At 40.9% G+C, this 17,836-nt stretch overlaps 1 protein-coding gene across 1 annotated transcript in view; it reads left to right on the top strand.

The window, feature by feature from the left end:
- LOC128699200 (alpha-tocopherol transfer protein-like) overlaps nt 1-17,836 on the top strand; it is a 125,150-nt gene that overhangs the window by 57,022 nt on the left and 50,292 nt on the right. Inside the window, exon 2 of the mRNA XM_053791784.2 lies at nt 9,134-9,294. Coding sequence (XP_053647759.1) covers nt 9,199-9,294 — 96 coding nt within the window. The 5' untranslated portion in view covers nt 9,134-9,198. The remainder of the gene's footprint in view (nt 1-9,133; nt 9,295-17,836) is intronic.

The raw sequence follows: 17,836 nt of genomic DNA, 5'->3' as shown, positions 1-17,836 counted from the left end.
GCCAGACCCCTTATATAGCTTAAGATAAGATAAGAGATAAGATTTCGTTCGGATTTTTAACCTCGGAGGGTTAGCCACCCAGGATAACCCAAGAAAGTCAGTGCTTCATCGAGGACTAACTTATTTCCATTGGGGTCCTTAATCTTGTCCCCCAGGATGCGACCCACACCAGTCGACTAACACCCAGGTACCTATTTGCTGCTAGGTGAACAGGAGTAAGGAAACGTGTCGAAATGTTTCCACCCGCCGGGAATCGAACCCGGGCCCTCCGTGTGTGAGGCGGGAGCTTTAGCCACCGGGCCACCGGGCTTTACTTTCATAGTTCCTTGATAATGTGAGTAGTCACGAAAGCGCTTGGAATTTCTCTATTCTTTCAGAGTGACTGTTTTGCATATATATATATATATATATATATATATATATATATATATATATATATATATATATATATATATATATATATATATATATATATATATGCAAATCAACCACTGTGAAAGAGTAGTGAAATTCCAAGCGCTTTCGTGACTACTCACATTGTCAAGGAACTATGAAAGTAATACATCAAAGGAAGGCAATAAAAGGGCTTAGACCACACCTCACAGTCAGGTCTAAGCCCTTTTATTGCCTTCCTTTGATGTATTACTTTAACAGCTTCTTGACAATGTGAGCAGTCACGAATGCGCTTGGAATTTCACTACTCTTTCACAGTGGTTGTTTTGCATAATTTAAAATCACCTGTTTACTGTGATCTTATTGCATATATATATATACATATATATATATATATATATATATATATATATATATATATATATATATATATATATATATATATATATATATATATATATATATATATATATATATATATATATATATATATATATATATATATATATATATATATATATATATATATATATATATAAGGCACAAGCATGAATACAATAGTACAACATATTAAAGATTATTTTGAATCTCCTCTGAAGCGGGATGCGGGTCAAGTATGGAGCAAACATTTTACCTCTGGATGGCCACAATGAGATGCTGGAATATGAAAGCGGCCGTCCTTGGTTCCCTGGAGTTTTACCTGGAGAGAGTTCCGGGGGTCAACGCCCCCGCGGCCCGGTCTGTGACCAGGCCTCCTGGTGGATTAGAGCCTGATCAACCAGGCTGTTACTGCTGGCTGCACGCAAACCAACGTACGAGCCACAGCCCGGCTGGTCAGGAATCGACTTTAGGTGTTTGTCCAGTGCCAGCTTGAAGACCGCCAGGGGTCTGTTGGTAATCCCCCTTATGTAAAGTAAAAGGACACAAGTGCAACTAATGTGACATTTATTGTGGCAACGTTTCGCTCTCCAGGAGCTTTATCAAGCCATTACCATTGTAATGGCTTGATAAAGCTCCTGGAGAGCGAAACGTTGCCACAATAAATGTCACATTAGTTGCACTTGTGTCCTTTTACTTTACATATTGTCGGTAATTCTACCAACTTTATTACAATCCCCCTTATGTATGCTGGGAGGCAGTTGAACAGTTTCGGGCCCCTGACACTTATTGTATGGTCTCTTAACGTGCTAGTGACACCCCTGCTTTTCATTGGGGGGATGTTGCATCGTCTGCCAAGTCTTTTGCTTTCATAGTGAGTGATTTTCGTGTGCAAGTTCGGTACTTGTCCCTCTAGGATTTTCCAGGTGTATATAATCATGTATCTCTCCCGCCTGCGTTCTAGGGAATACAGGTTCAGGAACCTCAAGCGCTCCCAGTAATTGAGGTGTTTTATCTCCGTTATGCGCGCCGTGAAGGTTCTCTGTACATTTTCTAGGTCAGCAATTTCACCTGCCTTGAAAGGTGCTGTTAGTGTGCAGCAATATTCCAGCCTAGATAGAACAAGTGACCTGAAGAGTGTCATCATGGGCTTGGCATCCCTAGTTTTGAAGGTTCTCATTATCCATCCTGTCATTTTTCTAGCAGATGCGATTGATACATTGTTATGGTCCTTGAAGGTGAGATCCTCCGACATGATCACTCCCAGGTCTTTGACGTTGGTGTTTCGCTCTATTTTATGGCCAGAATTTATTTTGTACTCTGATGAAAATTTAATTTCCTCGTGTTTACCATATCTGAGTAATTGAAATTTCTCATCGTTGAACTTCATATTGTTTTCTGCAGCCCACTGAAAGATTTGGTTGATGTCCGCCTGGAGCCTTGCAGTGTCTGCAGTGGAAGACACTGTCATGCAGATTCGGGTGTCATCTGCAAAGGAAGACACGGTGCTGTGGCTAACATCCTTGTCTATGTCAGATATGAGGATGAGGAACAAGATGGGAGCGAGTACTGTGCCTTGTGGAACAGAGCTTTTCACCGTAGCTGCCTCGGACTTTACTCTGTTGACTACTACTCTCTGTGTTCTGTTAGTGAGGAAATTATAGATCCATCGACCGACTTTTCCTGTTATTCATTTAGCACGCATTTTGTGCGCTATTACGCCATGGTCACACTTGTCGAAGACTTTTGCAAAGTCTGTATATATTACATCTGCATTCTTTTTGTCTTCTAGTGCATCTAGGACCTTGTGGTGGTATTATTATCCTAGTGTTCTAATTCGTTAGAAACCAAACCTCTGCAATATATAGTAAGAGGACGGGCTGAATAATAAATTATTTATTATTATTAGAACGTATTTGGCTCTTTAATTTCCTGTTATCTAGTTGATAAATCCTGGGTTTAATTACTGGGCGAGGCGAAACTTGGGTGAAAATCTCACTATACCTGCCACCCCTGTTTACCTAACACCAAATAAATGCATAGGAGTTAGTAGACCCAAGGATCCCAACAGAAATAAGCCATACTGCTTGCATGGAACAAAACTTTCTACATCAGCAGTGTACTCAGCTAAGGAGGCGGGGAAAAGAGAGGCAAGGAGTTGCTGTGGTCCACCGTGGATTAGACCTGAGTCAAGAAAAAACAGCCATGTTAATTGCTTGCCGTCTCACCTTGCCCTGGAAAAGTTCCAGCAAACGGTCCTAACCGCTTGGCTATCTTAGGTGATCAATCTCGGAGGTTAGTAATCCAAATATTCCTTTTCTTTTTCCTTCGTTGTTTCCGACAACGATCCTTTGGCTTTACAACGTACGTGTCTGTGCTTGGAGAGTAAGGCTTTCCAGGCCCACTGGGAAAGATGAAGAGATGGGTTACCTTTTCTTATCTGCAGGCGCTTGTACGTTTCCCCGTTCCCTGCGGCCCGGTCCTTCAGGTGGGTCTTTCGGTGCGCCACAGAAAATGTGATGTTCAACGAGGACCCATTTCAGCTAGTGTGCTATGGAAATTTTTGAATAAAATTTGGAGCAGAGCACAAAGCACTATCAAACCAGTCAGTAGAGTGGAAGTGAATTATAGGGATCTAGGAACTACCGAACTTACGTTCAGTAGTTTGGGTGAATTGATACGAATAGTGAAATTTCACTGTACATTCTCCAGATCTAGTTCACCTGCATTAAAAAAGGAGCTGTGTACAGCGGTATTCCGGTCCAAAGAGTGTAAGTATCTTAAAAGAGTTATCATTTGCTTGGAATCTCTTGTTTTCATAGTTTATAATTTTCCTTGCATTAATACTATTGTGTTCCTTGAACTTTTGGGAACGCTTTAATATTCAAATTGAATTCCCTGAAGTGTAAGCAAGAAAATTATATTATAATTTTGAAACATCCTGGAGGAACTTGTTTCAAATTGACTCACTAAAGTAGCCCCTAATGAGAGCTGGCCACACGACGCACTGTAGAATATGTCATCAATAAAAAAATAGGAGTTTAGTAAACACTAAAAGAGAACTCACTCAAGATACCCTCAATGAATAACACCTCTTCAGTAGAATGTAGGGACTCAATAAACACACTGAAAGAACACATTCAAACTATTCAAGGTTTTTAAAACCTCCCTTCATATGGAGGGATAATTACTGTTGTCTTCACGACTTGACGACTTCCTTCAGAAAACTTCCTATCAACTGGACTGTGGTATCTATGTTGTCGTTCTGGCAGCTATCACCCACAATCTGACTGGGAAGAACACCAAAGAGGCCTCATATGAGACCGGGCAGCGGGGGTAATGACACTTGAAACCATGTTTGCCTTGCGTGTACCTTGCATCGATTCCTGGGATCATCGCCTCCCGCGGCTGGGTCCCAGACCAGGCCTCCCGGTTGCTAGCCTGATCAACCAGGCTGTTAGTGCTAGCCCCACGCAGTCCAACCTATATACCACAACCCGACTGATCAGGTTGCTTTAGGAACTTATCAAATTCCCTCTTGGATTCAGCCAGCGGATTGTTGGTAATTTCCCTTATGCATGAAAAGAGGGCGTTGAAAAATCGAGGTGCCTGTGCACATAATCTACGACACGGTACAGTTCGTACTGTATTTTGTCGTAACCCTATTACACCACAAGAGAAAGTTCGTACTATGATCTGTCGTAACCCCACAGCACAAAGCCAGTCACAATAATTTGAAGAAAGTGTCCTTCACGAGTGGACTGAGGCCGGAAAAATACTTCACTGGACACCACAAACACATAGTATTGTAATTTTGCATTAGTGTCATGAATGACCCAAGCTATTTCAAATATTTATCTCTAAAGCGCGAAATATAATGCAATAAATGAAGCCAAAACAAAAATAATTTTTTTATCATATGTGCCTAGACTTATCCTAGTGAATGTGTAGTATAGTTTCTCTGTACGTCTTGTTTCATTATAAATTTCTGGCCTGTGATTTTATTTCATCCAGTGAGGCAGGGTGTAAGAGCAAATGTTTTTATGATTCCTGTACCGGTGTGAGACAGGCGATTCCACTTTGTTTTAGATGTGAGACAAATATTGCATTGGTAATTGTGTTATTGCATTGTTAATTGTGTACAGCTGTGATCTGAGTGTTACCAAATTGTTAATTTTCTACGAGGTGTGAGATATTATTAATGACGTACAGGTATGAGAAAGACGGGTATTACCACCTGACTCACAATACTCAGATTCAGAATTTAAACCCCTTGGTCACCACAGTCAATGAAACACTCACAAGTGGGTTGCTGTGTCTGTATAGCCAATCCTTGTTTTGTTTGTTGTGTGTGGAACAAGTACTTATATGTGGTATGAGAAGATCTGATCCTGCTAAGCTAGTGAGGACTAAGAGTGAGGTTTAAGAGATTGGCTATTGGTGTCCTGACGAACACTGATGATTACAACTAGGTAGCAGATGAAGGTTCACTACCACCTTCCAGTAATAATAATAATAGTGGGGTCAAATATTAGAATTATTAACAGCAGATGCAACTGGAGCTGGTGGTATTTTCTTTGTTGGGAAAAAATGTCTCTTGCCATGAATCTTACGATGACTTTCTCGGTGTATAAGGCACTGGATTACCTGGAGAGAGTTCCGGGGGTCAACGCCCCCGCGGCCCGGTCTGTGACCAGGCCTCCTGGTGGATCAGAGCCTGATCAATCAGGCTGCTGGCTTTCCATACCATTTAAACAAAGCAGGGTATGTATAGAGGTGTAATGTTCTCATTATATAAACACTGAGAGTTTAATCCCCTTAATGACATTTATAGCACAGTTGCTATAACTGCAACTGTGCAACCAATCGCTAGAACTTGTCATCTTTCATATTAAAATATTGAATGAGCAGCTCCAAATACATTTTTCACGAAGGCATTTTAAGCTGTTGACAACGATGAATAGTACAAGGTCGTTTATTTGTATTTTTAATTTCTTTGACACTGGTCAAGGGAAGGTACCATTGATACCGGCGAGGGGCTCTTGATATAAGGAATCTGACCTGTCCTCCCCTTCCTTGGATTGAACCTGATTGTCTCCCATACCCCCAGGCGCTGTGTGACCACTATAGGTTCCCCCTCAACATAATATTTCTAATAATTTCTTTGATAAGGTCCAGCACATATATATAGTTCTTCTGTTTTCTAATTATGTCCAAGAATCTGTATTGATAAAGCCGCTGGATGGCGAAACGTCTACAATAAAGATAACCCGAAGCCACTTGTAGCCAAACATTTCCTTTATAAACAATGTCATAACTGTATACATATATCTTCGTCCACACAATTTCTTTGTTAGGCTCAATGACCTTGGATAGGCCTTAAGGCCACACACCACCTCGACACTATAATTAAGGATACCTTAATCCGAAAGATAGCAATTCGAGTAAATTCTCAGAATATAAACATAGTACTACATCTCTCGGTGTATGTACCCTGCTTGAGTGACCATTTTTTTCTTCACGGCAAGAAATGTTGGTTTCACTTCCTATTGAGTATATAGACTACACGGGGGCGAAGACATCAGTTAACGTTTAATGTAAATTGAAGATGCTTTGCTTCCTAATAACGACTAAATTTATTTTTCCGTGTACATACACTAAGAGATACACTTGTCTGTGTCTGCACATAATGAATAAGCTAACAATCGCTGAAACACCTAGCCTATCCCCAGGTGGTTGCCACATCACCAAAGTTTAGAGGAAAGCAGGGTGTGTACTGCTCGCCTCCCTCAGTGTGAGGGTGACAACGGGAATGCGTGTTTAGGATTTTGTGTTGTGGTGCATTAGTTTCAACTTTATTGTACAGGTAAATTTGTGTGTGGTGGTCAAGTTGAATTTATAGAAGCTGAATTTATAGGCCACTGAATTGGTGGACAATTTGTGAGGTAAGTTCTCTTTTGCATAGGCTGTTTCATGAGAAACTGAAGTCTTGACGTGAGTAGTGTAATTTGTGTAATAAGACAGATAATAGTTTTAACGAGAAAGCCTTTATCTCATTTTAGAGGTTCGGCTAAGGGATAAATATGGAGATGGGGTCTTTTTGAAAAATCACTTTATTTCTTAAAACACAAGCATGTTATCTATAAATGGCACAATTTTCTTGTGCAAATTATTTCGGGAGGAATTTAGTAAAAATAATTTATTTGAGGATAAGATAAGATTTCGTTCGGATTTTTAACCCCGGAGGGTTAGCCACCCAGGATAACCCAAGAAAGTCAGTGCGTCATCGAGGACTGTCTAACTTATTTCCATTGGGGTCCTCAATCTTGTCCCCCAGGATGCGACCCACACCAGTCGATTAACACCCAGGTACCTATTTGCTGCTAGGTGAACAGGACAACAGGTGTAAGGAAACGTGTCGAAATGTTTCCACTTGCCGGGAATCGAATCCGGGCCCTCCGTGTGTGAAGCGGGAGCTTTAGCCACCAGGCCACCGGGCCATCATGTCATGCATCATGTCAGGGCTAATCAGTGTTTAGTATTACCGCTCTTGGCCAATCACGGCGAGGAAAAGTGAATGTAAACAAAGGTGCGTCAGGTGATCCTTGTAGCTTTAGCGCTCCTTTTTTCATTATAATACATCTGGCGGAATAAGGTTTAATTAAACCTTACTCCGCCAGATGTAATGTAGGTTATTTTACATTGGGTTAAGTTGGATTTTATGTTAATCATTGATGCTCCGTCTACGGGTGATCTTCCTTCCGTCCTCATGGTGAAGTAAGCTTCGTATAACCTAAATTGCTTTATTACCGAAACTTATTTTTTTTAATTTAATGTGTATCCAAGCAAACGAAGTGTGGCTTATTTTCATTGGGGTCTTTAGATCCTTCTATAGGATGCTACCAGCAACAGTAACCTAAGTTTTTGGTATTTATAAACCATCACTTTTGTGGCTTGTTAGGGATTTGTTACAAGTGCATATTTTAATCGATATTTCACCACCATACCGCCTCCTAAATTTATCAGCGGTAACGAGTAGTAGTATATTGTTTTCCCCGGTGAGGTTCGTGTTGAGGCTGCACCGTTTAGTGACAGATTTAGAAGTCGGTGACATCACGTGATACTCTGTATCAACTCCTCTAAACTCTGTGCCCCACTCTTTTTTTGTATTCGCTAGTAGATAATATAAGCCCTAGGCTTAGTTTCTACTTCCGTAATGATGAATTGTGTGGATGGATAAGTTGTTCGATAGGTATGCCCATATTAAGCTCCTCAAAACAAAAAATGGGATTTTCTTGTGTTGTAGATTGGCAGTTTAAAGTTTACTGAGGGTACTTTCGTAAGCGCGCTGGTCAACGTCAGGAGCAAGGCATTTGGTGTGTGCTTGGTGGAATGGTTCTTTGGCAACCGCTGAAGAATATACATTCTTGCAAGTTAGTGAATGGCAAAGGAGAAGGGATGTCTAAAAGTGCAGAAATGTTGAGTGGATCTAAGAATGACGGTTCTCCTGTCGGGGAAGTCGGGAGAGCTAGGTAAGGTTAGGTCCAGTGATGTCAGGAGCTTGAGCAGGAGTTGCCTGCTTTTGTAGGGTAGAATAAGCTTGCCGGACACTCCAAGGATGATAAAACTACCGGTTTTGGTTTGGTGTCGGAAGCTGTGATAATGGCAGCCTTGTGGCAGCGACATTTCTGCAGATTGTCCTTCATAACCACTTGAACAGCGTTTCTCGAAAATCGAGAGCACAGGAAATCATAACACCAAGTTAGTGGTGAAGGAGGACATTGCAGAAACTTGCATTGATCACTATTCTGATGCCAACAAACTTTTTTTTTTTTTTAATTTCGAGAGTGCGCAAAGACAATTCCTATGCTACCCACTAAAAAAAAATGTTTGAAAGGTAGTGTATAATAGTACACAAGTTTCTGGTTTGTCTTGTTGAAAAACCAGTGGGCGAAATATGGCTTTATGTACTAATTGTTGCATTTGTCTTTATTAGTTTCACTCCTAGGATTGTACCAAAACACTTTAAGGACAGTTTGAAGTTGACTTGCACATACCGAAGTTGTGTTGTACATTCTGGTATTAGTGACAGGAGGAGGATGGGGTATTTTATGTCTGCCGGTGCCAAACTTAATTTTATTTCGAAACGAAGCTTTTTTTTTATTATTTTAACAAAAAGCTGAGGAATGCTTAATCTTTTGAAGAAGGCCCTTTAAGATTTTCTATTTACCCATATTGACTTACCCTCTCATTTCCTTCGTGTTCCTAGTTTAAATTGTGTGAAAAGTTTAAAATAATTTTGAATGCATTTTTCGAAGGGTTTAGTTGAGCTTGATATTTTAATATTTTCTGTAAACTACAGAGGCATCGCAATTGGGCGGAAGAGTCTGGCTATCCACATCATTTATCTTTGGCGAGGCAGTAGAGATGGTGGAGACTAGAGAGGAGGCTGGGATGGCTGCAATCCATCCAACACCTCCAGTTGTACAAGAACAGCTGGCTCAGCAAGCAAAGGAGAAAGAGGTATTGTTACCCTGTTTAGTTTATATTTGTAGCCTCATTTTAATGACTTCCTGACGCCAAATCTGAGGTAATTATATGCTTAATACGTCATGCATTTTATGGAATTAAAATTTGATTTAATTACTAAAGCTGTATAACGCTAGGTATTAGGTTTGTGATAAATGGTTTGGAAAACCGACGAGTTGAAGATTGAGACACTTATGCAACATAGGAATCTTTATTAAGGAAACTTTTCGCCACACAGTGGCTTGTCGGTTTTCAAAACTATTTATCACATGTCAGACACTGCAACATCATGGGATCTTGATACAAAGAATTCTTCAATACTTGCCTATCCTTTAGACGAAGACCTACTTATACTAGTGGATGGTTTCACTGTGATCCGGCCTCCTCCGGCTTCGACTCGCCTGACCAATATATAAGCCACTTCTCCAGCCATGTGCTGTACTTTCTACAAGAGTGATGGACTTAACACCTCTATTCCAGGCTGAGGGACTGATTACCTCAAACTACTACTACTACTTACCCTTTCTGCCATGTATTGGACTGATGAAGCCACTGTGTGGCGAAAAGTTTCCTTAATGACGATTCATATGTTACATAAGTGTCTCAGTCTTCAGTTATAAGGTTTGTCAGGAAACAGGGCAAGTGTTTCCTAACGCAGGTCTTAGTCATATGATGACCCACAGCTGGAGCTTTTTGTCATTTGACGGAGGACTTCCGCTGGCTTACCGGTCCACCTCTTTAAAAATCAAAGTTATAATTATAAGCACTTAGTTGTATAACACTAATAAACATAAGTAGCTTGGTATAAACCATTTTATTAACTAGCACGTGGGGGGAGCCTAATTTTTTTTTTATAACTGGTAATGCCGTTTGTAAACTGTCGTAATTCAGACTGTTTGAGGCTAAAAAGTGATTTACAGTCTTCAGTGCTTGGTGGATATTTTTATTTCCTTTGTTTAATTTATTAGCATTGTGGTATGTTATTGGTTTATTTTCAGTGATGGACAAAGCGAGCATATCAAAACCATACGTAACCTTACTGAACTTGCGTAACGTAAATGGAGATTTTTAGTAAGAAAATGTATACCAAATTGTGACCAATCCACCGAGCCTTTCCGGTCCAGTCTCAGACTGGAAACCAGATTGGTCAATCGGAAATCACTGTTCCCGAGGCTTCCGGATTATATGTGAATATGGGGGGAGACATGTTTGAAGGACAATGCATTATTCGGCTGACGTTGTCTGACAGAAGTTGGTTTCTTCTACTAAGTTACCCAAACCAATATTAAAATGAAACTTGGACATTTTCTACGGCAATTCATAACGAGAATATATAAATAAAGTATTAAGACTAACTTGACAGTGATCTGTGGAAATATTTCCTGCGAAGGTAAGATGGCCTTCACAGAATTGTACAGGAGAATCCTGTTTGTGCTTTTAACTAAGGAAATTAACACGATCGAAGTGGAAAGTTTCAGTTATTTTTTCTAAAATACTTGAAATTCATTATCGTACCCGCTGTAATGTTAGAGGTTTGCAAGTGTTCTTGTAAAAAAAATTGCCAAACCTACATGCTAGTACACAAGTCTACAAACAAAAGGTAACAAGTGAGCCTATAGTGTAAATACAGACTGGCATGCGAGCTTAAAAACTAGTTAGTAATCCTATAAACAAAGGCTCGAGTACAAATACATGGTTACATATGAAGCTATAAATAAGGGGCACTGCTACAACTTGATTCTTTCACATTAGCTATCATTATGCCTGGGAAGAATTCAAAATGATGTTCACTGCCATCCTTGATAATATTGTACCGGTTAAAGAGGTTAGGATAAATCTAAAACATATTACATTAAGGGCGTCACTCCGGACAGTTGCCAACTAATAGGTGTATCTAATGACTGTGCGTAAAGAGCTAAGTAAATTAAACCCAACTAAGAGCACTGATCCCGATAACATCCCGCGTAAGTTCCTAAGAGATGGCGCCTCTGAATTATCAATTCCCATTGCGCACATAATAAATTTGTCCATAGCCATGGATACTGTCCCGGAAGGATTCAAAGAGGCCAGTGTTACTCCTATCTTCAAGAAAAATAGCGTGATGTCCAAAATTCTAGAGAAGGCGGTATATTGTCAAGTAGTTAAGTATCTTAATGACAGAAACATTCTCCATAGTTACCAGTCAGGTTTTGATCTCATTCAACCGACACCTCCCTCACTAATTTGGTGGACTAAATGAGAACGGAAATGTTGCTAGGAAATTTCATAGGTATGGTAAACTTAGACTTGCAAAACGCCTTCGATGCAGTCAACCACAATATATTATGTAGGAAACTACAAGTTATCGGCATGAGTTCTGTAGAATGGTTTTAAGTCCTACCCGAGAAACAAGAGCCTGGTGGCTAAAGCTCCCGCTTCACACACGGAGGGCCCGGGTTCGATTCCCGGCGGGTGGAAACATTCGACACGTTTCCTTACACCTGTTGTCCTGTTCACCTAGCAGCAAATAGGTACCTGGGTGTTAGTCGACTGGTGTGGGTCGCATCCTGGGGGACAAGATTAAGGACCCCAATGGAAATAAGTTAGATAGTCCTCGATGACGCACTGACTTTCTTGGGTTATCCTGGGTGGCTAACCCTCCGGGGTTAAAAATCCGAACGAAATCTTATCTTATCTTAACAACACAGAATTAGAACCCATGCCGATAACGTGTGGGGTTCCTCAAGGTAGTATCCCGGGCCCTTTGCTATTCCTGTGCTATGTGAATGGCATGCCTATTAGTATGCACCATATATTAGAATAGGCCTACACTACTAAAAACTGAACCCATTACACTCGGAGCTGATAAGCGAATCCTCAGATTTGTCCTATTTTGTGCACTCCAAGCCCATTTGCTCGCTCTATCTAGCCTGGAATATTGCTGCACACTAACATCGCCTTTCCAGGCAGGTGAAATTGCTAACCAAGAAAATGTAGAGAGAACCTTCACGGCACACATAAGTACGATAAAACACCTAAATTACTAAAAACGGTTGAAGTTCCTCGACTTGTATTCCCGGGAACGCAGGCGGGAGAGATGCACGATTATATACACTTGGAAATTCCTAGAGGGATTAGTACCAAATTTGCACACGAAAATCACTCCCTATGAAAGCAAAAGATTCTGCAGGCGGTGCAACATCCTCATTGCGTTCACCACCGATGTTCTCCCTCCCCCATTCCTGGGAAGTTCCAGCTATGTTCTCTACTCTTCCCATGCTCAAAGGCTAACATCTATTGTGGTCTCATGCGCACCCTTTTAACCTAAGAGCACATTCACATGCTTTGGCGATATACACTGATGGTTCTTAATTTTCAAATGGCATTGGGTATGTGGCCGTCTTTCCGAATAAAGTAATTATGACTTTTAGAGGACTAGGCCAACAGTTTTACAGCAGATATGTCATTCTCATTGCCATTAATACATATTGCCACTGTTAATCTCATTTCAAATTCTTATTGCTTTGCAGGCAATTTAGAATTATAATTGTGCTATACACAACAGTAGTGTAGAATTTCTAGCAGTACAAAAATATTCTTAAACGCGGTGCCCAGACAGGCGTTCAGAGCAGTGGTGAACATACATTCAGGTGCTCGCTCTGAGATCTGCTAACCCCGTACAGGGAAGTTTTATTCCAGCTCTTCTCTAGTACCGTCCCAGACTCGGGACCTGCTGGTGACAGCGTTGATCTTAGTCTAGGTTGATAACATCAGATCTCATGCTGAGACTGGGGATCGTTCCCGGGCACAGGTGAAACTTTTGGCATGTTTCCTTGCACCTGCTGCCCTTTAGCCTAGTAGTAAGTAGGTACGTGGGTGTTAGCAGACTTCTGGGTGGCATCCTGGGTAGGGGTGGGGCGATTAAACGACCCCGATGAAATTGTCCCGTATGAAGCACGAAATCTGTTGGATTATGGGTTACTAACCCTCCGGGTTAACAGCAAACCATACTTGGGTTCCTAGCCGTTGTCTTTCCATTGCTGTCAGACGTGGGAAGCCGTTCCTTCGTGTTTTGTGGATTGACACATGATTTGCACGTTTATGCACATGGACTTTTCAAGTAATGATAAACCTAGAGAGGGAGGACAAGCATGTGTATAGGGCACGTAAGGAGATGAAAAGTTAGACATGTTGATTGAAAAGGGTTGAATTTTTTCTCCTGCCTAGAATGGTTCAATGGGCTCCTGTTTGTGGCTTGAAAATGCCCATTGTGTAGGCAAAACTTCGCCAATGAAGGGTGATGGAAAAAGGCTTGTAACAGTTAGGTATCATTATTTTTGAAACTCTTCGCCTGGCAATAAGCTACTTCAGTCGAGTACAGAGGCGATTAAATACGGAAACATCAGAAACAGTAGAGAGGTAAAGATATTATTAGTCAACCAACCTTGTAGCCTGAAAATGACATTATATTGACTTGCGTGGATAACCTCTTAATTCCAGAGCTCCGGACTTGATCATATTTTGGACTACGGTATACACCTGACATTGTGGCATGGGGTTCTACTGGCTGGGTGCTTGCAGCCTTCTTTGTCCTTCATGCACTGATAGTCGATATTATGATTTTGGATCAACTCTGTGACTCTAAAATCATAGGAAGAGGGGCTGTGGCTTCCCCAGACCAAGAAGCCAGCCCCCTTTATTGCGTATACCACAGGAATTAATTCTTCAGCTCCTCTTTCCTTCTCATCCCATTAAACTTGCTCCTGGGGATTATAAGCAAGGGGTCTTGTCACTTACTATACTTTTCTTTAATTTCAGTGATGAGATAGTCCGCTTCCCAAATGGGAGTGGACGGTCATCTGAATCTTCTGGTGGCCTGTCTCGTGGGAGAAGTACATTCAGCGATTTATTTTAATCTTTTAGCTAGACATCCCCTATTTTCCTACTCTTCTGTCTCTACAAATTCACATTTATACTCTCTCCATTTCTCTCTCCTGACTGCATAAACTTCTCTGATCAGCGTTGTATGTAGGACATTTACATTTGAGCGGATGTGAGGGATTATTATTTTATTATAATCAAGGGGGAAGCGCTAAACCCGGAGGATTATACAGCGCCTGGGGGGGGATGTGGAAGGCATTCAGGCTTAATTCGGGGAACTGGAGCACAGATCCAATTCCCTAAATCAAGAGCCCCTCACCAACATCAAGGAACCTTCCTTGAGGGGAGGATGTGAGGGAGCACTGATCACCACAACGGACATTGTTATAATTACATAATAGGTAGTTTAGGAAGAGGAACCGTGATGTGAGGTTAGATAAGATTTCCAGATTTTTAACCACAAGGGTTAGCCACCCAGGATAAAACAGTCAGTGCGTCATCATGGACTTGTTTCCATTGGGGTCCTTCAATCTTGTCCCCCAGGATGCGACCCACGCCAGTAAACTAACCTAAGTTCCTACTTACTGCTAGGTGAACAGGGACAGCAGGTGTAAGGAAACGCTCAATATTTCCTACCCGTGTCGGGGATCGAACCACGGACACTGGGGACGATGGTTCCTTTCTGTACAGCTTACTGTGGCAGTCATGTGCCTTGGTAACTTCATGAGCCACAAGCATCCATGTCTTTGGGAAGACATGGATGCTTGTGGTTGCAGATAAGGCAAGCACATCTTGCCCACTCCCTGAATGCATTATGATTAATGTCTGTTATGCACCCCATACCCATGGTTTGGGCGGTAGTCAGAGTAGAGGCACATAATAGATCCAAGGATGGGGCCACAAAGTTTTGATAGCTGAACAAGTTACAAATGTAATGAACTCCAGGTAGATCTGGTCAGTCATGACCAAGTTAATAAGGTAATGAACCATCTACACGTCTTACATGGTTACAATCATTGTAATTTGTTCATTATTGTAACCATGTATAGCCGTGTAAATGGTTCATTACCTTTGTAACTTTATATCTTTATTATGCACCCCTTACCCACGTAAATAGTTCATTACCACAAACTTTTTTTTCTACCATAACTTTTGCGGCCCCCGATATAATAGTGAAGAGTTATGAAGAAATGAGTTAAATCATAAATACAAAAATGTAATCTTTCTGTCTACTGCCCACACCATAGGTATGGTAGGGTGCATAATAAAGATATTAAGCCAGCATCTTGCCTCCATATTTCTCCTTATTGGTCTTGAAATTTATTTGAGACCTGTAAACCTTTGGAAATTGTGTGGATTTTCAATGCTTATTTTAGCCTCTTTATTTTATTATATAATTTTTGTGTTTAATAATGATACCTCGAGTTTACCTGGAGAGGGTTTTGGGGGGTCAACACCCCTGCAGTCTGGTGGATCAGGGTCTGATCAACCAGGCTGTTACTGCTGGCTGCATGTAAACCAATGTATGAACCACAGTCCGGCAGATCAGGCACTGACTTTAGGTGCCTGTCCAGTGTTTTCTTGACAATCAGACGAGTGTATTTGTAATTCCCCTTATGTATGCTGGGAGGCAGTTGAGCAGTCTTGGGACCCTAACATTTACTGTGTTCTCTTAGTGTACTTGTGGTGTCCCCTGCTTCTCATTAGGGGAATGATGCACCTCCTGCCAAGTCTTTTGCTTTGGAAAGGAGTGATTTTCGTGTGAAAGTGTGGTACCAATCCCTCTAGGATTTTTCTGTGTGTATAATATCATGCATCTTTCTCACCTGTGTTCCAGAGAATACAAATAAAGGGACATCAACCATTCCCAGTAATTTAGGTGCTTTATCGTACTTGTGTGCCGTGAAAGTTCTCTGTACACTCTCCAGGTCAGCAATTTCGCCTGCCTTGAAGGGGGCAGTGTTCCAGCCTAGAGAGAAGTGATTTGAAGATAATCATCATTGGCTTGGCATCCCTAGTTTTGAAGGTTCTCATTATCCATCCTATCACTTTTCTAGCAGATGAGGTAGATACATTGTTGTGGTCTTTGAAGGTGAGATCCTCTGATATTATCACTCCCAGGTCCTTTACATTAGTTTTTCGTTCTATTGTGTGGTTAGAATTTGTTTTATACCCTGATGAAATTTTAATTTCCTAAAGTTTTCCCATATCTGAGCAGTTGAAATTTCTCTTCATTGAACTTCATATTGTTTTCTGTGGCCCATTTAAAGATTTGGTTGATGTCCTCTTGGAGTCTTGCAGTGTCTTCAATGGAGGACACTGTCATGGCAATTCGGGTGTCATCCACAAAGGAAGACATGAAGCTATGGCTCCCACCTGTCATACGAGGAACAGGATGGGAGGGAGTACTGTGCCTTATGGAACAGAGCTTTTCTCTGTAGGCACCTCAGACTTTACTCTGTTTACTATTACTTTTTGTGTTCTATTTGTTAGGAAGTTATAGATCTACCAACTTTTCCTGTTATTCCTTTGTCATGCATTTTGTACGCTATTACACCATGGTCACACTTGTCGAAGGCTTTTGCAAAGTCTGTGTATACTACATCTGCACTTTGTTTATTCTCTAAAGCATCCAGGACCTTGTCATAGTGGTCCAGTAGCTGGGACAGACAGGAGCAACCTGCTCTAAACCCGTGTTGCCCTGGGTTATGTAATTGATTGGTATCTAGGTGGTTTGCGATCTTGCTTCTTAGAACCCTTTCAAAGATTTTTATGATATAGGATGTTAGTGCTATCAGTCTGTAGTTCTTTGCAATTGGAGTGGGGCTGTCTGTTGTTTTTAGTGACTGTGGGATGTCTCCTGTGTCCATACTCCCTTGCTATAGAATGCTGAAGGCACGTGACGGGCTTCTTGCCATTCTTGATGAACACCGAGTTCCATGAGTCAGGGCCTGGGGCAGAGTGCATGGGCATGTCATTAATTGCCTTTACAAAGTCTTGTGGTGTTAGGATAATATCAGAGATTTTTGAAGTGACCAAATTTTGAGTCATAAAAAATTTAGATTGTTGACCCTGAGTCTGCTTAGCAGCTCACTGGGACTTTAGTATCTCACTCATTTCTTTGCTGTCATCTGTGTAGGTCCCATCTCGTGAAAGCAGGAGTCCAGTACTGGATGTTTGTTTTTGCCTTAGATTTGGCATAAGAAAAGTATTTTGGGTTTCTTTCAGTTTCATTAATGGCTATAAGTTCTTCCCGAGATTCTAGTCTCCTGTAAGATTCCTTAAGCTTAAGTTTGATATTTGCTATTTCTCTGACCAGTGCCTCCCTTCATAGTAGATAGTTTATTTCTTTCTTTATGCCATACAAATAATGTAGTTTACATGAATTAATGCAATGGTAGGCACAAAAAATGCTAATTATTAATCTGAATTATTTCGTGTATGGAGTACTGACGGTTTGGTCCTAGAAATTGGTAAATTCTACACCTCAATATTTGGTTTATTCTTGGGTGCTTTTTAATGTAAATTTGCCAGTGTAAAGTGGGTTGTGTAATACATCTAGTTATAATTTGGGCAAATAGGGTATTTTGGTAACTTAATTTAATGCATCATAGACCTATTCTTTGTCTAGGTTAGGTTTAGTTCTGTTACTTATAGTTCCTTAATTTTTTTTAAC

This window comes from Cherax quadricarinatus, chromosome 54 (genome assembly GCF_038502225.1).
Source record: "Cherax quadricarinatus isolate ZL_2023a chromosome 54, ASM3850222v1, whole genome shotgun sequence".
Taxonomy (NCBI): domain Eukaryota; kingdom Metazoa; phylum Arthropoda; class Malacostraca; order Decapoda; family Parastacidae; genus Cherax; species Cherax quadricarinatus.
Note: the sequence above shows the minus strand (reverse complement) of the source record. Positions and strands in the feature narration are given on the sequence as shown.